Source organism: Tinamus guttatus, unplaced genomic scaffold, assembly GCF_059628265.1.
Source record: "Tinamus guttatus ecotype Peru unplaced genomic scaffold, ASM5962826v1 Tinamus_guttatus_pri_ptg000326l, whole genome shotgun sequence".
NCBI lineage: Eukaryota > Metazoa > Chordata > Aves > Tinamiformes > Tinamidae > Tinamus > Tinamus guttatus.
In genome coordinates this window covers 1,221,876-1,244,969 of record NW_028288860.1, presented here as the reverse complement: position 1 = coordinate 1,244,969, position 23,094 = coordinate 1,221,876, and the positions used below count along the sequence as shown (strand labels likewise).

The 23,094-nt window shown below is 42.2% G+C and overlaps 1 protein-coding gene across 2 annotated transcripts; it reads left to right on the top strand.

Moving 5' to 3' along the window:
• The first annotated feature begins 938 nt into the window (after positions 1-938).
• Positions 939-21,235, top strand: CHMP4B (charged multivesicular body protein 4B). Of its 2 annotated transcripts, none has more exons than XM_088529176.1 (5): positions 939-1,241; positions 16,320-16,497; positions 17,286-17,400; positions 17,798-17,924; positions 20,413-21,235. In XM_088529176.1, the coding sequence occupies exons 1-5, from the start codon at positions 1,046-1,048 to the stop codon at positions 20,478-20,480; spliced, it is 684 nt and encodes a 227-aa protein (XP_088385302.1). In that variant the 5' UTR covers positions 939-1,045; the 3' UTR covers positions 20,481-21,235. The 2 variants fall into 2 exon arrangements, with proteins under 2 accessions (XP_088385302.1, XP_088385301.1); XM_088529175.1 differs by having other exon boundaries at positions 946-1,241; positions 20,410-21,235.
• Positions 21,236-23,094: the final 1,859 nt, after the last annotated feature.

Below are 23,094 nucleotides of genomic sequence, written 5' to 3'. Positions count from 1 at the left end.
TGTGTGGGAGGTACTCGCAGTGCAAGTTCAAACAGACCATGTCCAGACCCCTCGGGCAGACAGTTTGTTAACAGTCAAACATGGGTATTTCAGTATAAACTGCTGCCTTTCCACCACCCTCCGCTCTCGATACCCGGCAGAGCACAGTGATAGATGCTGAAATGCTGCACTAACTGGGACTCTAGAAGTAGAAAACAGGCCAAGCGCACTCAACAACACACAAACGAAGGGCTTGAACTAGCAATACAGGAAGAGGTGATTAAGCTGGGTTTTCTAAACACGCAAGTGGATTTTTTAGAGCATTGTGCTGCTGCTAGAGCCACTGCTTGAGATGCGCCCTCGTGTTTCGCTAAAAGATAAGACACAAAAAAAGCACTGAAAAACTGATGTAAAAATGAGGGGAATCACTCTATTTGCACGATGCTGCCTTTAATTGCACCAGTCCAGGCAGTGTTTTCTTTATTTCGCTCAGGGCGCAGAGGGGTGGCTTTACCCAATAAAGAGGGTTTTCACCTCACCTTGTTTTTTCTCCTCCCCCTTCGTGCAAGATGGAGGCCCACAGGGCCCAAGCCCAGCCCCGCTCAGCGGCTTTTCCCCCGTTTTCCCGGCCGTCTCCCCGCAGGTGCCGCTGGCGGTTCCGCCCGCGCTCCGGGGAGCCGGGAGGGGCGGGGCCGGTCTGACGGCAGCGGCGCCCCCACCCGCCTCTGCCTGGCGTCACGCGCCCGCCTGACGTCACCGCGCCGCGTGATGCCGCGCCCCGGTGCCCGCCCTTCCCGTCGTGCCTCGCGCCTCTCTTCCCGTGGAGACTACATGTCCCAGCGTGCCCCGCGAGCGGCGGCCGGGCTCGGGTGGTGGGGGCCAGGCGCGGGGCACGCTGGGAGCTGTATGCGGCGCCGGGGCGGCAGCGGGTGACGGGGCAGGGCAGGGCCGTGCGGAGCGGCCGGCAGCGGCGCCCGGACTTCCCTGGCGGTGGCCGTGGCTGCGGCCTAGAGAGCGACCCCGTGAACGCGTGAGGGGCTGCCTGAGCCCCGCTGCCTTTGCCGCCATGTCGGGGCTCCTGGGAAAGCTGTTCGGCACGGGCGCCGGCGGGAAGGGCGCCGGCAAGGGCCCGTCTCCGCAGGAGGCGATCCAGCGGCTCCGCGACACCGAGGAGCTGCTCAGCAAGAAGCAGGAGTTCCTGGAGAAGAAGATCGAGCAGGAGCTGGCGGCCGCCCGGAAGCACGGCACCAAGAACAAGCGCGGTGAGCGCCGAGGGGAAGGGGCGGCGGAGCCCCGCGCCCGGTTCCGGCCTTGGGCCCCGGGGCGACTCGCGGCCCTGTCTTGGGGGGTGGTTCTCGCCTGCCCGGCCCGGCCCGGTCTGGGGAGGGGGCAACCGGGGGCAGCGCCGCCCTCCCGGGCCGGCCCAGAGCGGCGGGGCCCCCCGGTTAGTTCTTCCTTTATTATTACTTATTATTACTTATTACTGCTACTTTTAAAGCAAAGTTCTCTAGCAAGACCCTGCTTAAATTGGGGATTTGGGGTATTCAGAAGTCCAGATCTCAGAACGCCTCTCGATGAGGTGACCTCAGCCTTTCTGGGAAGGTCTCGGCAGTTGATGATTTATCCCCTCTCCTGGAAGTGGGGAGGCAGGATCTGCCGATGTCCCTCGGTGCCATCACGAGCTTCTTGCTTGTGTCGCAAAATGTGGTGTCTCCAGGAAGGCAGATTTGGTTTTCTGCGCTAGTCTTGCCCCGGCTGGTAGTGTAATGTGGGGCTTCACACCCCAGGGAGGCCACCATTAAACCAGTTTCTTCTAGGTTTCTACTTCATATTACTCCTTGAATCAGTTTTTTTTTTTTTTTGAGCTGCCTTTAAGACTTCAAACCAGCACCCTGCATCAGGGCTTCCCCTTTGCGTTGTGTTGGGTAACTGCAAATGGAGCAAATCCGTGAATCCTGGTGGGATTTGTACACAGGAAAGATGCAGAAGAGAGCGAACTTACTGCCCTCTGTTTTGTCCTGAAGGATTTTAACAGGAGCCGTCTTTCTGAAGAGTCAACATCCTGAACTAAAATGGTTTCTAAATCCACTTGTAACATATTATAGTAGTTTAAATATTAAGTATAGTTAAGTTCAAATGCTAGGTATAAAGTTTGTGCACAGGCTTTTGGCCTTATTTTGTAACCGGCTTCAAAAATGAAGTAAAATACATGTGTTTCTAGCCTGCCTGTTCTAGTGCAGTTTCTGCATCCCGTGTTTTTTGCTGGTCCTATTTAGTCTCCCCTAAACTTCTTTTCCTCCCACTTCTGCTTGCTCTCCAGGATCTCACCCTGCTCCCTGTAATGCCCCTGCACTGTGTCTCCTTCAGAATAGGCCTTGGAAGGATTAAATTTCTCCTGAGTTGGAGGAAGGAGAAAAACCTGTCCATTCTGCAAAGGGTTTCTGGGTCAGACTAGTTGCAGTCTCACAGGGCAGGGCTCTGAGTAATTAGGGAATCACAAAAAAGAGAAGGGTCAAGGAAAGTTTTCTGGCAGAAAGCTTTTTTTTTTTTTTTTTTTTTTTTCTTCCTTCTCTGGAGGACTTGTGAAACCAAAAGACATAAAGCTGCTTTTATTATTGGGCTGCTGGGAAAGGGAGATGGTTATCTGATAGCTGGCTGGGAAGTGTCTCCTCGGTCCAGACTACGGGGCTGTTTATTCTGTGTTTGAGGTGTCGTTTAGCAGCTGAGCTGTAACAAATTTATTGTTTTTTCTCCACATAATTGTTAGGATTTTTCCCTCTGACTTTGGGCTGCTTTATAATCCAAAGATATGTGATTTTATTGCAGTGTCACTAAAATTCATACTTTAAATGAAAATAAAAATGTTTGTTTAATAGGTTGAAGTATACTATTTTAATGGGAATGTTACCATATAGCTTCAGTGGTCCATGCAGAAGGAAATGGAAGTTAATTTAAGAAGAAAGTTAGGTATTGGATCATCCTTCAGAAAAGACAACCAGAAGAATCCTTTAACATCTATGCTTGCCTCAGACTTGGATTTTATTCTATGTTTGTGTGTGTATGTGTTTATATATATATATATATATATATATATATATATATATATATGCATGCATATATATATATTATATCCCTGTTATTTAGAGAGAAGTATACTATGAATGGTGCCTATATCTAATGTTTATTTGGATGGTCTCAGTGAAGTTTTCAGAATGCAACTATGGTCAAGCAAACAGTAGAATGGATATGACTGTGCTATTTGGGCAAGTAACTTAACTGGAAAATTAAGGCAGCTTAGAAAAAAGTGGAATGATGTTTTCTAGGAGGAAAGATATGTCTTGCATACTCACAGTAACAAAAGGAAACCTCCTCTGGTCTCCAGCACACTGCACAATTGTTTGGGTGCCAAGTGAGCAAAGTTTCTAAAGGCTCATTGAACAATTTCTTCAGCACTTTTGGAGTCTAAAGACAGCACAGAAGCTTAGTATAGGCCTCCTCTGTGTTTTTTTTTCTTTTTTTTTTTAAAACTGTGTGTGTTTCAAGCTTTTTTTTTTTTTAATAAGTATATTCATGACTGCATTTAAAATACCTAGGCTGTATGGCCATGTGGCTTTTCAAGGAATCCCTAAGTTAGAATAAGTATCTAACTGATATAAATATCCTTAGTCTGCTTTCTTTTTTGGCATGAGACACTCTCAACTTTTAAGTGTCTCTTTTCATAGGCTTTCTATTCTCTTCTGACTGCAGGCGTGGCATTTTTGTTTTTACAGTGCCTTCTGAGGAGATTTGAGCTTGGTATTTTGACAGATAGAAACGATTTTGCTTTCACTCAACCAGTTTCTCCTTGTTAATTCCTAGTATCGGAATAATTCCCGGGGAGGGGAGAAGGCAAGAAGCTCCAAGAGTTAGGTCAATGCCCAGGTGTTTGACCTGCTGCTGTAGCATGTTAGGAAGACCTGCAGTTACAACTTCAACTTGCACATTTTTTTTTCTCTGTGGGATGGAAAGCTGCTGCAGAGGAAAACGAGCATCTTTAGATGTCTAAAAAGAGATTATTGGAAAATAGACAAGTTGAAATTCCTTCTGAAGAGATCTTCTGAGTCTGTCTGTTTCTGTTTTGCTTTGGGATATCTGTGATGTAAATGTTTAGGCTATATTCTTTTGAAAACAGTGCGAGGTGTGTGTTTATCACTGTGTCTCAAGAAACTCTTCGACACTTTTAATCACAAACAAGCTAGAGCAATGGACTTTCTCTTCTCAGTGAAGTCAATGGAAATAACAATAGTCTAGTGGGGTTGGGAACAGTAAGCAGCCAGTATATTGCTAGGTTTTTAATCTGTGCTGAAAAACTTTCTTTATCAGAAGAAATTTCCTTTAACAGGATGGCTGCAATTCTGATGGTTTGGAAGCAGTTCCCAGTTCCTGCATTCTTCTATTCTGCTGCAGTTTGTGCCAATGATGCTGTTGCATGAACTCCGGCTCAAGCCTTATGAAACTAAGCTAGTTGACTAGGTTTTGCCGAGGGTTGCCACGGCGTGGAACGTGGCACTCACTGTCAGAATAGTTGAAGCCGATCTTAATCACCGCAGCTCCGGTTCGCGTCCCTCTGCTTGTGCCTGTCACCTGATCCCACAGTGAGCTAGTCTGCCAAGCTAAGCTGCCATAGAACTAGCACTGCAAAGGACTTGCATTCCGTGACCTCTAACACCTTTGGGTTTAAGACTTCCAGAATGTTTTTGGGTTACATTTTCAGGGAAAAAACCCAAAGCTCCAGCTGTGCCTCAGTGTAGAGGGAGAAACTGTTTGGTGTGCTTCTTTTCCAAGTAGTCAATTCACTGTAGTGTTTAAATACAGAACAAATCATTGCAGTTTTGTACCTGTCTGTCACCAGGTTTTACCTTTTCATTAATGAGTGCTAGGACCATGTACACTGGAATGAGCAAGGAGCTACCATTGAGCTAATGTGCTAGAGATATATTCAGGCTATAGCAGGAAATGGGCATTTTATGGATTTTTCTGTCAAGTCTAATTTCTGTTAGCTCACGTTTCTCTTTTCTGATGTCAAAGGTTCTCCTTCATTGTAAATATATACAGTACTCTCTTTATATTTTTTTGGGAGGGGAGAAGGAGAGGGAAATCAGAAACTGGATTCAAAATGGATACGAAAACACTGCTTGTTTCCTGTTGTGTAATTCAGGATCCTGCTCTATAGGACACTCCTGATCTTTCCTCATCCCTCTTCCCAGGTCCCCAAGAAGAAACATTTGGTGCAAGCTGAAGCCAAAAGACATGTGTTTTTGTTTTTTTTAATGTCCACTGCTGACTCGTAATACATGACAATTCAACCACAGGCAAGTCGGTTCAACCGATGGAAAGTTAGCTAGTTAACTCTGTTTAATCTCCACCTATCTCTTGTTTTGGTACTGTCATGTTCTTCTTACTGAATTTGCTTGGTGCTGCTGGTCACTGTATCCAAACCTTGGAGGGAAGGAACTGTCTCTTTCAGTAGCAGCTCAGTTAAACCAGTTAAAATAGAAACTGCTCCGTATCGGTGCAGCTATGCAATTGACTTCAGCTGGTCCGGAGCGTGTGGCTGACGGGAGGGCAGTGTCTGCTGCATCGGCATTAGCGTTTGTGTGGGCAGAGCATGAGCTGGATCTGCTTGCTGATGCAGCTGAAAACTCTTTAATAAAAAATAAATAAATAGAGAGAGGGATGGGAGCGTGGTTGGAAGGAGGAGGGCGACTGCCTTTTCTGGCAATAGTCCCCTGCTTGGCCAGCTTAGACCTACTCATTACAATAAAATCTGGCTCAGTATCTCTTAGCAAATGAAGTCTGCCTGTGAGATGGTGTGGACAATGTTAGTTAGAAGCTTCAGTGGTTCAAAATGTTGCAACAATCAGGAATTCAAGGAAGGGAATGCTGCCACTTCTGGCCTAGATATGGACAGAGACTCAAATGATCTGTGACCACATGTGTGTGGTCCTTTAGGTTCTGGCTTACAGATATGAACGCGTTACTTGCAAATATGTTTTTAAGGTACTACTTGGCAAGAAAAAGGATCTTTAGTCCCAAAATCAAATAACACAAGTCCCTACATTTTTTCAGGCAGATTCATATAGGTTTGGGTTTCACAAATACCTTTTAAAGAACTTCATAGGGCAGCACCAATGGAGACAAAATGTGTGTTTTTGGTAGATTCAGCATTCTGATAACTATCTGATGTAATACACCCTTCCTGCATTCCTGTTCTCTGCCAAGTTCTATCAAAAGGAAACCTGGCATGTTTGTGGTTGCTGACTTTATTAGTTTTCCTCTCCAAGCATATTAGATGTTAGTTTTTAACAAAGCTTGATGGTCTGATTCACAAAAACTGCTGTTTTACTGGTAAGCCCTTTGGTTTGAAGGGTCCTAACTTGTTGTTTTTTCATGTAGCGCACTGATTTAGACCCTTGTGCATGATACTGTTGTGACAAGCCATGAAGCACCAGGAGATTCCGTGCAAGGAAGTCTCCGTCGTCTCAGAGTTGTAAGTGTGAGGTGTGTTTTTTTTCTTTTTTCTTTTTTTTTTTCTTTTTTTTTTTTTTTGGAGATTCTCCTTCTGTGTAAGATTTGAGATGCTGGTGAAACATATGTAGTACCTGCAGTTTGCAGTCTAGCATTCTTCTAGCCCTGATTAGTTTTACTATCTCATTAAGTTCTAGCCCTAGTTATTGAAGGAGGCTTAAAGTTTTCTAGTTCAAAGCTGTAGTTTGCAGACAATGCAAATTGCTGATTTAGTCTGACCCTCCTTTACTTATTCAGACCTGTTTAGAAAACTTTGCAGGTTGTTCCTTACAGGCAGAATCTCTGCTGACCTGCATAGCATTTGTGTAGCCAGAATGCTCTTGGACTTCCCACTTAGTTCCTTTAGGCCTTTTTGTCAAACCCTCTTGCCCTTTGGCCACTGAAATGGCCATATTCAGATACCTTCTTCTCCTTTAGATGCCCTGGCTCTGTGCTTTACTGCAGTCAAGGTGCTTGCCAGTAGATGGGAGCCTTCCTGCTGCCAACACTTATGAAGGGCTTTGCCCTAATGTAGAAGACACTGACCTCATTCTGACTCGTTTTCAATAAAAACGATGCACTCATTGTGCAGCATCATCTGGGCCAGGCTGCAGGATCGCAGTTGTACCCCCTGTGCTGGGGGAAGGCCAGGCTGTGGCAGTCCCTTGTTGGGAAGATGTGCTTGGGGACATAATCTGTGACTGCTGAGCAGACAGATCACCGCAGAGTTCTCCAGTAATGCTTGGGAAGGTGTGTGGCTCAAGTGAAAGCAGTCACTGCTCTACCCGAGGGATCTACAGGACTTCCAGGCCTAACCTGATGATAAAGGATGTGACTGCGCTTCATGGTTGAGCAAGAGATTAACAAGTAGAGAAGGGATGAGGCAATGTTGCATCGAGAGGGGTCTATTGCCAGCAATATCCCAGTGACACTTTTTTTTTTTTTTTTTTTCTTGTAGTAATTCTGTTGCCATTGTTGTTGGCACCCATGAATAGCCTCAGTAAGGCAGGTGCCATCACCTCTAAGATCTTGCAGGGCTTAGAAATGAATAATTTCTTAAAACTGAAAATTGGAGCAGCTTATGTGCTTGAACATGCTGTCCATGAGGTATGCAGCCAGGTCTTCAGCAAAATGCAACTCAGGTTGGGTTCAAGTGGCTGAAGCAGAAGGGCTGCAGTTGGAGAATGATTAATAAGCTGCATATCATATCAGGATGATATAGGACCTTTGCACTTCTCTGAACCCCAGCACATAGGAGGTGATAAGGCAAATCATTGCAGTTGAACATGGCTTTGTAGGTGTGCAGGGTCTTTGAGAAGTGCTGTCATCGTAGCTGCACATATTGGCAGATGCAGGCTAGTCTGCTTGTATGCGTGCAGCTAGTTGCAGTTAAGGAAACTGGAAGCTCTGTGGACCTTCCTAAACTGACTAGTGTTGAGGAAAATGAAATGGCCCCAGTGACTTCTTGCTGGTGGGAACAAAATAAAGCAGGACTTGCCTGTTGATGAAGCTCAACTTGAGTGAAGGCGGTAATACGTCTATCCATGATGTCCATGGAGTTGGAAATTCGGCTGGGAAGAATCTGCTTTGGCCTTCTGGTTCATTGCTTATATGAATCCTTGCCAAGAATCTGTTTTATAGGTGCTATTAAATATAACCTGATTACACAGCTGTTGCCTTCCTGACTCTCAAGATTGGCAGTGGACCCGTGGAAGTTTGGAATTGGTGTTGTCCATGTAACCGGGACAGTCATCTCCTCTGCACGTCCTGGGACACGCAAGTTAATCTGCCATGGCCTGGGTGTCCACCGTTGGGTTACTTGGTGCACATGTAGGCTCACAGTTGCTTGTCTTTTGTGACAAAACCCGTATTTTTGGAGCCTCCCTCTCTGGTGAGGCTGGACTCAGCCACACTGGCAACAGAGCAGTTTCACTAGCACGTGCTAAGTATTACCTAGTGCTCAGGTCGTACAAGGCTCTGCATGACTTGGCAAGTCCTCATTTGGGGTTGGAGGTGCCATGTTTGCTAACTGGTGAGTTGGCCTAACACAGAGGTAGTTTAGTTGTGGGACTGTGGAGAGACGTAAGTGTTGGGGCAAGGAATATTGAACAACGCTGCGGTCAGACACTTCTCAAACGTCACACAGTGACTGGGATCTGTGCCCAGGGGCTGTATCTCTTCTAAACGGTGGCGCCTTGATAAAAACAACTTGCCAGTGTCTCCATGGGGAGATCATCACATGCGATTCCTGGGAGGAAGCAGCCTTGGAAAAGCTCACCTGGCGAGTGCTTCCCTGGGATGTAACCCGAGGAGTGCAATAGCAGCGCTTGCTGCTAAACTTGCTTCTGGAGCTGGGCTCTCACCAAGTCTGAGCTTCCACTAACAACGAACCCCAAGTCTGGCCTCGAGAGATGTGCTGCAGGGTTGCCCATGTTTAGAAGTTGATTCAGAAAAAACAAAGTTTTGAGAAAAATAAATAAGGTTAATTTTGTTTCCTTTATAATTTGGGGGCATCTGAAGGCTTGTGTTTTCAGCTTTTTCCTTCCTGTATAATCAATAGTGTTAGAATCTGAGCTTTCATGAAAAACTTTTAATTGTCACATCTCAAAATAGCATAACTTTGTCAGATGAAATAGTAAGAGAAACTCTACATATGTGACAATTTCAATAAATTTCTTGCATTTGGCAACACTGCAATAACAATTGCCTAAAACTGGAAAAAGTGGGATAAATTTCCTACTCAGTCACTTGTTTCAAATTCTTTTAGATGTATTTAAAATTAGTCAGTCTCTCACTTAAGAATAAGATCTTCTCTGTTCTGGGTTTTAATCATAAAGCTATTACTGAATACTTTTTTCTTTTTTTTTTTGGTGTGTGTGGCAGATTAGATGGGGGGGTTTGAGATGCCTAAGTTACTTCTGTGATTGTAAAGTCAAACCTCTCCCTGCTGCATTTCTGGCAGAGAGATTCAGAAGAAGGTTATGTTTTTTCATTAGATATTTTTTGAAGTAATATCTTCAATAATCACAAAATAAGGAAGCCCATAGGGAGTAATTGCAAGCTGTGAGAATCCAAGAGCATCTTTATGGCACATAACCTTTCCATCTGAGAAGTTTAGCTGTTTGAATTTTGCGTAGCTCTGTTTTGATTGTGTATTAATACAGAAATCTGATGGGGAAAAAAGATGCAGACCTTAAACGATGAAAGTTATAGTTTAAAAGGGCGAGGGAGGATTATATGCCTCAGCAAGCAGAGAAAAAAAAATCTCATCTTTGTCTTAAAAGAAAAAAAAAAAAGATCTAAGTCAATTTTGGATATACGATAGAATTCACTGCCGTGATCTACTGACGTGGAAGACCACAAGAAGTAAAATCTTGAAAACTAGGATATTACAGTACATACTTTGCTTCCAGAAGACAGATCAGATATCATACTTTGAAGCATTAAGCCTAGGTTGTTTTGGCTAATCCAACAGTTTCTTTAGGCTCATTTCATCTCTCTTGAGGAAATGCACAGTTCCTCGAAATGCTGTAGCTAAAATAGCTGAATATTTCTCTGTAATTAACTTCCATGTTTTTCTAATCTGAGGTTCAGAAATCATGATGGTTGATCTTTTTCCTGTTTCCTGGACAAAACTGTTTTTGGATCAACTCAGGATTATCCCAGTGAAGATTAATGATGGTTGTCTTGGTGTTTGAAAGGCAAAAGAATCAACTCTCAAGGCTGGAGAAGCTCCCTTTCGCTCTGGAGCACAGATGTCTATTGCTTAGAGATGGCCAAGGCACAGGAGAACGTGATTCACTTGCTGGTTCTGGATCCACAAATACAGTTGTTTTCAATCTGCAAAATTTCAGTCTGAAAGAATTAGTCACCATCAGGAAAAAACAGCTCTGGAGCCCTGGTTTCTGCCCTTCCAAAGCACACTTTTCTGTGCTCGCTCTGGAAACAAATAGCCGTGACTCATGTGTCACAAGGAAGTGCCCTACAGTCCAAGCTGCAAGACACGGGACCTGCTGAGCCGGTATCGGAGTGTTGAAACAGCCGCCGCTGGCGTTAAGCCGGGTACGGACCCGTGCTGCTCCGTGGAGCTCGTGTCAAAGCTCCGCTCGCCGCCGTGCGGGAAGGCTCCCTGCATTTTCTTCCTTGTGTGTTTTACATTTTTAGATCAAGAGTCCTAATTCAATTTGATCTTTTGCACAGTAGATCTTATGTTCTTGCGCTGCTTGGCTCCAGAGGAAGTTGTAATCTTGCTATTTTAAATGCACGTGGGGTAGAGAAACCTCCTTATGTTTTCTCCCCAAGTTTAGATGCTTTTTTGAAAAACCTTTAATTGGTTGATTGAACTTGGTGCTGGGAATAGTTGTATGTCTTTAAAGAGAAAATTTGGGGGCATCTCCCCAGATGAAGGATACAAGGCTGTTGCCAGCTCTTGGAGCTTTGCTAGAGACCCTAAGCCCTAGCATCAGGGGCATGGACATGATAATGCTGTAGATATTCAGCATAAAGTGAGTTTTATTCCTGAATATAACGTTTATAAATCCTAATTCTCAGTGGAGAAGCAGTGATGCTGCTTTGCACTGGTAGCCTGGAAGTTAATAGCAACTGAATTTAACCATGCTATTTGTTAGTACCTCCATGTCTCTGAAATATTTGCACACTGTGGTCCTTAAAATCAAAGCCGACTCATCCTTGAACCTTTGACACATCTTGCTTTTGGTTGTCTGGATTTTAAATATTTTTATTTATTTATTTTATTTTAAATATTTAAATATTTAAATATTTTTAAATAGGTATTTAAATAGTGGGTAGCTGCTTAGTCATTTATGTAGCAGTCATTTTTGTGCTGCATTTCTTCCTTTACAGCCAGTGCCCTGTGCAAGGTCTACACATTGTTCCTGTCTCCAACGGACTTGTGTATCTTCTCATTTAGAGAAATCCTGCAAAGATGAGGGTCCTTGCCAGATTTTCTTGGAGCTGGTGAAAAGCAGGATGTATTTGTAATACTGGTGCGAGAGCCTCACGCAAACAGCAATGCTCAGGTAGAAGCATGCAAGACGAAGGTGCTCTTTCATTGCTGTACCCCAAACTCGTCTGACTTTCCAGACAAGTTCTGGAGGTCTCTGTAGGACCCTTAGGGATGCCAGTAGAGTCAAAAGTTCCCATCTCCTTCCTTGGAAGGCCAACCAACAAAAACTGGTCGAGAGGAGTGTTTCTAGATATTCTTTGCAGATGTATTGTGGCAAGTTAATGTTGCCTGACTGCCCCTGTTCTGAGCCAGGGTTGAGCCAGCACAGATGTGTTATACCTAACAGTTTCTTGAGCTACCATATCCTTATAGAAGTGCATTTTTCCAAGACTATACTTTGTGTTTTGAAAGCAGGTAAAACTGTCTATTGGGGATTTATCACTATTGGATTTATATCTGTTTTTTTATCTGCTTGTAACGCTGGAGTCTATTTTGTGAATTGCTTTAAATTATCCTCTCTCTTCTTGGGAAGTTTATCACAGACTGTTTGCTAATTCTGAAGGGATTGAGAGATTTGCAACTGCTGCTTGAGATGAAGCTGCTGTGACGGTACTGCTGTCAAGGCAGCAAATTACTCCTTAGATCTAACGCTGCTCGTCTGTCTTGTTGCAATGACAGCAAGGATGCTGTCGATTAAATTTTCTGCCTGGGTAAATGTCGGAAAGACAGAATTGCTCTTTCAGAAGCAGCAACAATAATGGTGATGCCTTTCATTGACCAAATTGAAGATGGAATCTCTAATCTGCTGTGCAAGACCTGGATAATCATAGAATCATTAGGGTTGGAAGGGACCTCTGGAGATCATTTAGTCCAACCTCGCTGCACATGCAGGGTCACCTAGGGCATGTGGCACAGGGCTGCATCCAAGTAATTATCTCAGTCATCTCTTTCATCTAGGCTTTCTGCTGTAGGCCCGAGACGCTTATTTGCAAAGCTCCTCTGCTGCTCTCTTGCACTATTTATTTTGGCATGACTGGTGGCTGATTCATGTCATTTTGTCGCAGTTGGAGAATTTTTCTATCCCATACGAAGGCAGTCGGTCCTCTACATAGCAGTGTATCTGCTTTTGTTATTTCTGCTCTCATTTGCTAAAGAGAACTTAAAAACTAGGTGTGGGGCTAGATCTTTCTCTGCTGCACTGGTCAGAGCTGTTAACTGTTGATTCTAGAAAATGAGATGTTTTTCTATCTTATGTATCTCTTATTGCGTTTTCTTTTTTTTTTCCTTTTTTTTTTTTTTTTTTTAAACTGTAACACCCAATAGCAGTGATAGGAGATGGTTAAGTAGTAGGTGAACACACTGTGAGCCAGGGTTCACAAACGTGTGGATGTTTTTGAATTCAGTCAAACTCCTGAATTTTATTCCATTTTTACCAGTACTCTTTGAAGCAATTCGTCCTTCCAGTCTTTTCAAGTTTAAACAATTGCTTTCCTACCAAATCTGGGATTATGAGTATATAGGAAAGGAGTCTTTTCTTCCTTGCTTTTTTTCTTCTATTTTTTTTTCTTCTAATGATATTTTAAAGCATTAGTTTGATGGAATTGCTGTATGCATAAATATCCCAGTAAGGCTACTTGTCCTGCAAGCACTTAAGCAATACTTGCTTGCAGTTGAGCTGTTTTTTAATGAAATCACCAAGACGTTTGTAGTTAATATTGCTTTCAGGCAGAATAATTATCTAGTAAAATTTTATTTTTCTTCTGCTTTATTTCGGGTCGCAGCTGAGCAGAATGCTCAAGTTTGTGTATTCACCCACAAGGGGATTCCCTCACAGACTGGCTGAAGAGCAGGACAAGGGGTTTGGTGTAGGCAACAGAGTCGTCCACTGGTTTTCAAAAATCAACTCTTAAGTAGCAGAGAAGAAACTTCTTAGCTTTGCTTTTGTAATATGCAATGCAGAGAAAGGATTATTTGGTGATTTGTTTTAGTAACCGAGGCAGATCCCAAGTAGAAGAGTCTGTTTTGGAGCACGGCAGCCTCGTCCAAGTGATGTGAAGGGAAGTCAGGCAGGAAAACACTCTCCGAACGGCGTTTGCCTCCTGACTTGGGTGGGGATGCTGAGGTGGTGAAACGGCTCGACTGGCAATGACAAAAGGGAAATTTCTGAATGTAAAATGCCCATCCATTCCTGTGCAAGGGGAGGAATACCAGGGAAATGAATCACTAAAGCTTGCAGGATGAAGTGAATGTGAGTGACCTCACTTAACTTGGCAATTTGTTATCTTTTCAGTTTAATAAAATGTTCTAGTTAGGACTTTACATGAAAAACAAGATAGTTATGCCAGGAGACACTGCTGGAAAAAAAAGTCTTCAGAAGTTGCAGTCGTCTGATTTGACCCACTGAGGATCTTGTTCTACAAGATATTTTGCTTTTAGCCACGAGAAGCTGCAATCTGTTGTGTAAGACTTTCTTCATTGCAGAAACTCACTTATAGCTTGGATGCTGATTGGCCTATGTTAAATACTTCTCCAGAGCTGTCCTGACACAGAAGCTGGCTGCGTAGTCCTACGTTTCTTTGAGTCTGTGAGAGTTTGTCCACTGGAGTTTTTTATTTAGATGCATCCCCGAGGTTTTCTTGAGCAGGAGCCTTATCTACAAGCGAGATACTCACCACATGGGAGGGATTATAAAACGCAAGCAAGAAAGGGAAGTCCAGGAAATGCGATTCTCGTACCTTGGACTTGCATGCGTGGGGAAGGGAGGGGTGGGATTGCCCAGCAGCTCTGATAAACACTGCTCGTCACAAGCTCATCCAGCTTGTTTACATTCATGTGTGCAATGTTCAATACCTGAGCAGCTTATTTCAAAAGCACGTGATTGTCAAATGTAGATAAACTGTAGCTATTCTATGCTGGGGAAACTGTATGTGAATTATAGTACCTTACTTGACTCGTGTAATGGTTTGGTTATAAAACCTTGGGTCTTGTCAACAATCTTCTGCGATGCCCAAAGTCCTCAATATCCAGCACTTGGGCACTGTCTGGCTTCTTTGTAGCAGCTGTCACTATCTACACAATCTATTCCCAGTCTCATTTTGAGTAAAATAACTTGATGTAGCCTAAATGAAACAATGAGATATTAAATGGTTAAATATTCCAATAACATCTTGCTTCTCACTTTGTAACCAGAAGCCCTTCTGGTAATATTTGTGTTGTGCTTGATTCTGCAGTGCCAACATTGGCTTTTGCATTGCACAAAACCCTGCTCTGGTTCCCGCTCGGGTGAAATGAAAAACTGCTGCCGTTGTAAACGGATATTGGATCAGCCCCAGCAGGGAGGACTTCATAGTCCCAGGAGGGAAAGTGTCTGATTAGGGTTGTTTTCCATCCTTTGGTACTTTGAAACTGCTTGGCCAACTTAACTGTAGCCTCACAATTTTTTCTTCTCTAATACCTTAGAGTAGATGTAAGGTAAGGAGATGTAGCATATTCCTAGCCAGTTTTGGAACCGCAGGAAGGAGTAAGGCTTTGCAATGCCAGGATCTTATCTTGCAGGACTGTCGAGCTGCTCACGATGGCATGTGAGGATGCACGAGGTGCCTGCAGGCTCCATCCCATCTTCAGAGACAAACCAGTTTGCTTGTGTTGCATGAGCGTACTCGGCACGTCACAAAGTTGTCACTCCTCTAGCAGTGGAGATGAGGAAAGCTGTGTTCTGTCAAGCTTCCTCTCCTCTATTGCTTTCCAGAAATTAAAATAAAAATCTGTTGTGGAATCATAAAAGGGATGAGGAAACAAAGGTTTTGAGATAACGGCTTAAAGGTTTTGCACCGTGACTTGAAGTCTTTATTTACTCTCATTCTTGGGGCACGTGTGACTGCTCCGTGAGGAGGTCCAGGCCGCTGGTTTGCTGCAGAGTACACATTCGTGTGAGATGTGTGTGTCGCTGAACCAGCTGTCCCACTTAAATTTTTAAAGCAAATAAAAAATGACCGAGTCTGTGCTTTGGCGGAGAACAAGTAGCTTGTACGGGAGAAAGGAAGCAGAGATACTGTAAAGGGAATTTGGTGTACCTGGCTTTGGAGAAGCCCTTGGCCTGCCTGTGGCTGGCCAGAAATGCAGCTCGATAGAGGAAGTTACCGTGTCTAGTCGCGTAGCAGTGCTCAGTACCATCAGTCAGGTTTCCCACCATGACCTTTAAATCACAGTCATTCGTCATTTAAACCGTGGTTCAGTCCTTGACCTTTTCCTGGGGATGAGCTGGCTGCTGGCTTGGCTGCGAACTTGTCCGCTCGGGGCAGCGACGCGTTGCAGGAGGAGCTGGAGAAACCTTGCTGTGAAACAAGCTGGACCGGTCCTGCTGCCCCTGCCCTCCCATGGCTGGAGACCTCAGTGGTGGTGCTGCCCTGTATGGGCTCTACCAGGTGCCCTGGCTAACCGTATATATCTGTGTGCATGTTTATATAGTTAATATTTATTTGTACAAATATGCGTACATATACATTTTATATATATCATAGCATTAAGAAGTGAAGGCAAAGAAATATGTGGCTTGTATTTGAATGAGTTTTCTTCTCACAGCTGTTGCCCAGAAGTTTTGCTGCCTGGCTCATCTCCTTCCTGCATCTAGGGAAGCAGACAGAAGTATTTTAACAAACTTAACCTTGTTTAAGGAGGCAAATGCAATAGATTAATTTAGGAACGAAGTAGATGTCAAAAATTAGAACATGTGAAACATTGTTCTGTATTAAGAGGTGCTTGGTACAAAATTCAGAAGTTATTTCGAGCACAAATCTCACAAATCCTAACTTTTAAACTTTTTGTCCAGCTGCCCTTCAAGCCCTAAAGCGCAAGAAGAGGTACGAGAAGCAGCTTGCACAAATAGATGGCACATTATCAACGATTGAATTTCAGAGGGAAGCCCTTGAAAATGCTAACACTAACACCGAGGTCCTTAAGAATATGGGTTTTGCTGCAAAAGCTATGAAAGCTGCTCACGACAACATGTAAGTCATTCCCTTCAGCATCATTGCATATGACCTCTTTAGTCCGTGGTTCATTTGATATGCTGAATGCTAAGCAGTTTATAATCAGCAATACAGCTAGAGTTGCAAAAGACCAGAACTTAAATGTGACTACAGTGCTACATATATTTGCTTATCGACTAAAATGTGAAATACGAACACTTCTCAGTTTGGCAACATTTCTTATGGTGAGAAGTTGTTCATTGTAAATGCTCTCTCCAACAAAAGACACTGGCAGTGCAGTTCTGAAGTAAATGAGCGTTTATGAGTTACAAATACCCCTAGTAGCAGCAAAGGTTTTAAGCATCAAAGGGAGGGTTGTGCTTCTTTTCCCTATGCAGTGGAGCTCTGCAGTAGATCTTGTTTATGTATCAGTAATTAAGGATAAACTGCATTAGAGGAGTGTTGCACTTACTCCATAATCAAATATTGTAGAAGCAGTATAATAATGCTCAATCAGGGAATAGAGCAAATAATGATTAATGCTAATAATACAGAATAAAACCTCTTTATGTGAAGTCTTGGCATATTACTGCCATGAGCTTTTAGGGAGCAGCGTTGCATGTATATATACACACATATATATTTTTATATATATGCATAATTTTGCTGTGACTCCGGGTTATTAAACTCGGTCTCGTATTCCAAGTGTGTATTGTAACATGATATGGCGTTGTTACAAAACCAGAAAATACAATCTTAAGTATTGGGCGAGATTAGGAAAGTGCTTGATTTGCACTGATTGCTTGATCTTTTAATTTGTTTTACAGGGATATTGATAAAGTAGATGAATTAATGCAGGACATTGCAGAACAGCAAGAACTGGCAGATGAGATTTCAACAGCCATCTCAAAACCCGTAGGATTTGGGGAAGAATTTGATGAGGTATGCTTTGAATGTTCTTCGGTCTAAATAACAGTCCTTTTCAAGATCTGCATGTTGCAGGTGTCTAGGTGTAATATGAGTATATAATATCTCTTCTACAAATTGTTCAATGGTACTTCTACCTGTGTGCACAACAGTTGTCATTTTGACTTATTGCTTAAGAATGATCTGCATAGTCTAGTTGGAGAGTATTTGGATTTATTTTTTTCTTTCTTCTTGAATGCTTCTTCCATCACTCCTCAGAAGAGAGCAGGTACAGGAATTCAAATGAAGATTCAGAACCATCTTTTCAGTTTGCTCTGAGCTTCTGACTTTAAATATTTTGTGCAAATACATGACCATTGACATCTGCTTGATAAAAAATATGATCTAGAGTGTTTTTTCTTTATAAAACTAGGATGAACTCATGGCAGAACTAGAGGAACTAGAGCAAGAAGAATTAGACAAAAACTTGCTGGAAATCAGTGGTCCTGAGACTGTACCACTACCAAATGTGCCCTCAATATCGATACCATCAAAGCCAGGTATGTATCAACCTTTACCAAAAGCACCTTGGTTTGTTATCAAATACGTTTGTTTAACTACTAGCTCTGCAGATTTGAGAGTCCTAGCTGTCAAAAAGATAGACATTTTACATGGAATTGATTAGGGAATGAAGAGGTACATCTATCTAGTGCTGTCTCTCCAGGGGGTAACCTGCTTTCCATTTGATGCATGAAAATTGATAGCATATAGGAACGCATATCATGTATTCTGGCACTTCCAGTTTATCTGCATCATGAGTGAGACTTAGAGCTGGAGCTGCAGAAGAAAGAAACTGGAGAGAGCATTCAGCCCATTGCTCTAGACCCATCAGGGAGGTAACCTTGAAAAACAGACCAAGAACATAAAAGGGAGGGAGCAAAGTAAAACTTATTCGTTGTAAACAGTCTTGGGGTGGTTCAAATACCCAGCTTCCTGAATTGTATCTTTTTTTTATCTGGTCTCTGCTTTTATGGCTTTTGGGAGGACCTGAGCTGTTGTCATCAGTGTCCCCTCTTTGAGGGCAGCTGTGGGCTCCTCTAGTTAAGATGCACATGTGCTCAAGCTAGACAGTACCCAAGTTAGGCTTATACTAGTCTTAGTGCATCTACATCTAGGAAATTCTGCTTATGGTGGTGATGATGGTACAATGTGGAGAATGGGCAAGAAATGTTTGTACTTACAAAGGCAATTCAAAGCTGCTGTTGTATCCAAATTAATCACTCTTCTGTGAACTGGAAGGGGTGTCTCATGAATTATAGCTGAGATGTAATATCTTTGGCATACATTAATGGAATATGAAGCTTTACTACTTTGTTTTGCTGAATCCCCTTCAATGTATTATAAGTAAGTTGTGTAATTTGTGGCTCTTTAGTTTATTTGCCCAAGAAAGAAAAATCCTCAAAAAAAATATAGAGGGTGAATACTGTCTCACTTGGTTGACATTATCTGTAATTATCTTGTTGCATTTTCATGGCCAATGAGAACATGTCCAATAGCAGTCGTTCACATAGAAGGTTCTGCTTTACATGGTGTGCTGTGAAGTTCACTGCCAGGGAGCTGGTCGTTTTATTCAGAAATGCTGATGTCAGGGATGTGAGTTAGGTCAAAATATCTTAACTCGGAGACTTGATCCACAGTAAGATCCTGTAGCAGGGAAAATAGATTTATATTTCGTAACTGTTTTAATGAGGTTTATTTGCTGTATGTTTGCTGGGCATGGACATTAAAACACTGACTTGAAGCTAAGCCTTTTTTTTTTTTTTAAGTAGTAATGACTGCTTTCTAGGCAAATGTATTATAGTTACATAAATACTTAAGCAACTATACAGTGTAATAAAAGATTTATATAAACATAGAATTTCCTAACATAATACATATTGTAACAATTATAAATGTGTTTACTTACTAGATGAGTTTTTTTTTGTCAGGATTTATGTTAAGCTGCATTTGGATTGAAAGTGGAAATCCATTAATATATTAAAGCAATGTGCTACTTGCCTTTTATTTGGGGAGTGTGGTGTTGGGCCTCCAGACAAATGCTGCATTTAGAAGAATTTTGGGATTTGGAATGAGGGAGGGATTTTTTCTTTATTTTTTAATATATTTTTTTCATTTAGTATATATACTGGGATTAAAGGCTTTTTTTGATCAGGGAGTCAGATTTTTAAAGGGTCAGATTTAGCTAACAATATAGGTCTGTGATTAATACTTCTTTTAAAAAGTTTGTCCTCTGAAGCAGAGCTGATTCCATTACTTCCTTTTCTGTTGAATGGAAGCTGATCACAAGCTTTTCTGCTGTTTTGGTTCACAGTAGCTGTCTGGATTTGGACTTAGTCTGAATGAGAGAAATTTTCTATTACCTGCCAGCTAAACATCTCTTAAGTAATTCAAGCAAAAGCTGCTTTTATTTAACAGAAACCAGAAAACAGCTTAATTTAGAAAAAACAAATCCTTGTTGAATCCTTGAACAAATAAAAAGTTTTGAGTTTAGGCTGACGCCCTGTTCCCTCTTACTGAAATGTTTCATTTAGAAGGGCACACGCCATTCTTGAGTGTGAGTGAAAAAGAGTACTTGCAAAACTGGAGGCTGGAGATCTCTCTCTGTGAGAAAGTATGTTCCCCAGATGGAATACAAAAGCCAAAACCTCAGAGTTTTCTACTTTAATACTTGCTGCTGAAGACAGAATGATAGACAGTGCTGATAGAGATTTGGATGTGTACATGGATGTTTGCATTTCACCCAGTTAAGCAATTTTCTTTTTCCCTTTAAAGCACATCAAAAAGCTCATTCTCTTGTGGTCTTTTTCAGAAGGTAACTTTTATTTCAATTGAAGAAGGTCTTGTCTGCTTTCTTTTTCTCTAATTTGATGTTGCAGCGGTTAGTTTAAGTTGCATGGAGACTTTTGTCCTGCAAAAAATCAAGTAATTGTGGGATACTGTCAAGGTTTCCACTTCTAAGTCATTGCTTTTTTTTTTTTTTTTTAGCAGGCAAGAAGAAAGAAGAGGAAGAGGATGATGACATGAAAGAGCTGGAATCTTGGGCACAAACTATGTAATGACATGAGTAACTGGCTGAAAAAAAGACTTTGGTTGCCTATTCTGGGTGCAAATGTGTTGTGTTGAGAAGAAAGTAAAAGCAAAATTTCTTTATCTTTAATTTTTACCCAAAGCAGTGGGAGTTGCATTGCTGTTTCTGCATAGCATGGGCTGCACAAGGAAAGAAAGGGGAGCAGGGGGAATTGTCTGCAGTTTAAGCGGTTGAATTTCTGTAAAAAGATATTTGCAAAAATGAACATTCAGATTTTGGACTATGTTAATGCCACTGTTGGATCTTTTTCTTTTAAAATTTAGGCCATATTGAATGGAAAAAAGCTGAAAACAGTATGTAATTTTAAGTCAGGTGAATTGTGTCTAGAAGTCTCGTAAGGCATTTTAAAAAAGAAAAAGAAAAAAAAAAAAGGAAAAGTCACAAGCCACCACCGGCTTCTTATTGTGTTTAGGTGCTTTAGATTTTTAGTTCTTTGCAATTTATATTTATATACCTTGACTGATGTGTGGCCAGCTTTGTGTTTGTCACTGCAGCAACGTAGTCACTATTCCCATTTTAACTGGTGATAATGATTTGCAATGGACAAATGCTGTTTTGGAACCAGGGAAGAATGAAAATTCAGCTGTACATTTTTCTACATAGTATTACAATGTTTATTGCTTTTTGTGATAATTGATAACTCACTCAGATACATGCACACAATTATTTTAATTAAGAAACTACTATGGATTGCACTGTATTAAATATCTTGATTAATTTTCATCCTTGGCTGCTGTCATCAATTCTGGGTTTTTTAGGGCATATGACTTTAACGTACGTAGAAAGAGACCAAATTGCATAAATGACATAGACTCTCTAATGCTAATTGATCTTTGGCTGTAGATTAGTTATTTAAAACTACAACCTTAACTAAATAAAGTTGCCCCAGGGCTCAAAAAGGTGTTTTCTTAGTGTAATAATATTCTGGGCCAGACTGTCAGAATTCACAGTAGGGAGGAATTAAAGCTGAATTAACCGAAGCAACAGAGCTGAGAGTCTTGGCTTTATATATTTTTGTCATGCAAATGATACCCAATCTGCACTTTGTTAATAATTTTGTGTTTTATAACACTGGTACCAGGGAGAAAACCCATCCCCTAGCGTTGCTGCTTTTCGCAGTTACTGATGCAGAGGCTGTAGGTGACAGAGGCGTCACCCGGCCACGCGGCCGTTCCCTGGCGTGTGTTCTCTTTCCAGTTCATTCAGCCGGCTGCTTTCACTAAAGGAAGAACTTTAGCTTGAACAGCAAGAAGAAAACACTGTAATAATAATAAGCAAGTATCTTGATTCCTGTTTACTCTTGGCCAGGCACCTAGGCCAATCTTATTGCCTCTTACCACATGCCTTTTCTTTTCTTTTTCTTGAGTAAGAAATGAGTCTGCAGTTTATGAGGACATCTGAGGATTAATGGCTGCCTCTCTGCATTAAGCATTGCTGCATTTCTTAGTGTGTTGCATAATCTCGGTTAATAGCTACAATTCCTAGAGCCAAGCTTTTGGTTTTGCTCAGACTCACTCTGTGGATTAAAAATGTTTGCAAAGAACACCAAGAAACAATGCAGAAAGGAAGCATTTAACTGCCAGCAGTCTTTCTTTAGCTGGGTGCTTGGGGCCTGTGGTTCTGCTTTCCCCAGGAAGGGCAGTTTAGTGCCTCACAGGAAACTGCTATCAATTAAGTTGCCCTCATTGGGGGCAGCTGCATTATCCTGCAGCTGTGCTTTTACTTGCTAAAGGAGGCGAGCAGAAAAATGGGATCTGGGTCTTTTCAGTTTGTGATTAACTCTTTTTCTCCCCAATAGAGAAGAAACACAGTGGTGTTCTTTCAGGTATGTATGATACTGACACATTTAAAATTGGACAAAAAAAAATATAATCCAGGCTGATGGAGCCTATTACTGCTTTGCCTTTACAATGCTTTCGGCGTTTTACAGGGGCAATGGCTGTTATTTCTTTGGCACAGGCAAAGGAACCAGGAGTCTTCATTTCTGCTTTGGTCATAGGGAAGCACAGCAAGGTTTACCAGGAGTGGCAGGGAAGTGTTTTGTGATTTGTAGCTGTTGTATGTATTGTATGTTTGGGGTAGGGGAGTCGGTGGGGAAATCATTGCGTGGTGACTGCTTAAAGGCTTAGGTTTGCAGTCACGTGGAGTGTTCAGTGTCTGTGTTTAGAAAAGGGGGAGCAATGCAAAGAGCACTTGTAAAAGCAAGACCAGAGAGGGGGTGATGACGATAGCTTTGCTTTTGCAGGTCTAATATAAACCTCTTCACACTTCTTCCCCCAGGGCTGAGGAGTGCCATTGTGCTGGTACAGCAGGCAGGACTCCTCCATCCAAGGAAGAATGAAAATCTGTAGCACTACTCATACTACTTTATATATGTTAATTTAATCTTTAGTATCATTAGGTCTTTCAAGAGTTGTAAATAGCTCCTCTGTGCTCTTTTCATGGTCTTCTCTCCAACAGATAACTTTTTGGGGGGATTGTTATGATACAGGCATTTAACTACTTACATTAGTTAAGGGAAACTTTAAGTGAGGAAATAAGAGGAGCTCTCTTGTTTCAAGAGGATAAGAGCCCCAGTGCTG

What these genes read in the sequence shown, in the direction of transcription:
- CHMP4B (XM_088529175.1), top strand. Translation starts at nt 1,046, where the DNA reads ATGTCGGGGCTCCTGGGAAAGCTGTTCGGCACGGGCGCCGGCGGGAAG. An exon ending in CGGCACCAAGAACAAGCGCG is followed by an intron (nt 1,242 to 16,319) that starts GTGAGCGCCGAG and finishes CTTTTTGTCCAG; the next exon opens with CTGCCCTTCAAGCCCTAAAG. An exon ending in AAAGCTGCTCACGACAACAT is followed by an intron (nt 16,498 to 17,285) that starts GTAAGTCATTCC and finishes TTTGTTTTACAG; the next exon opens with GGATATTGATAAAGTAGATG.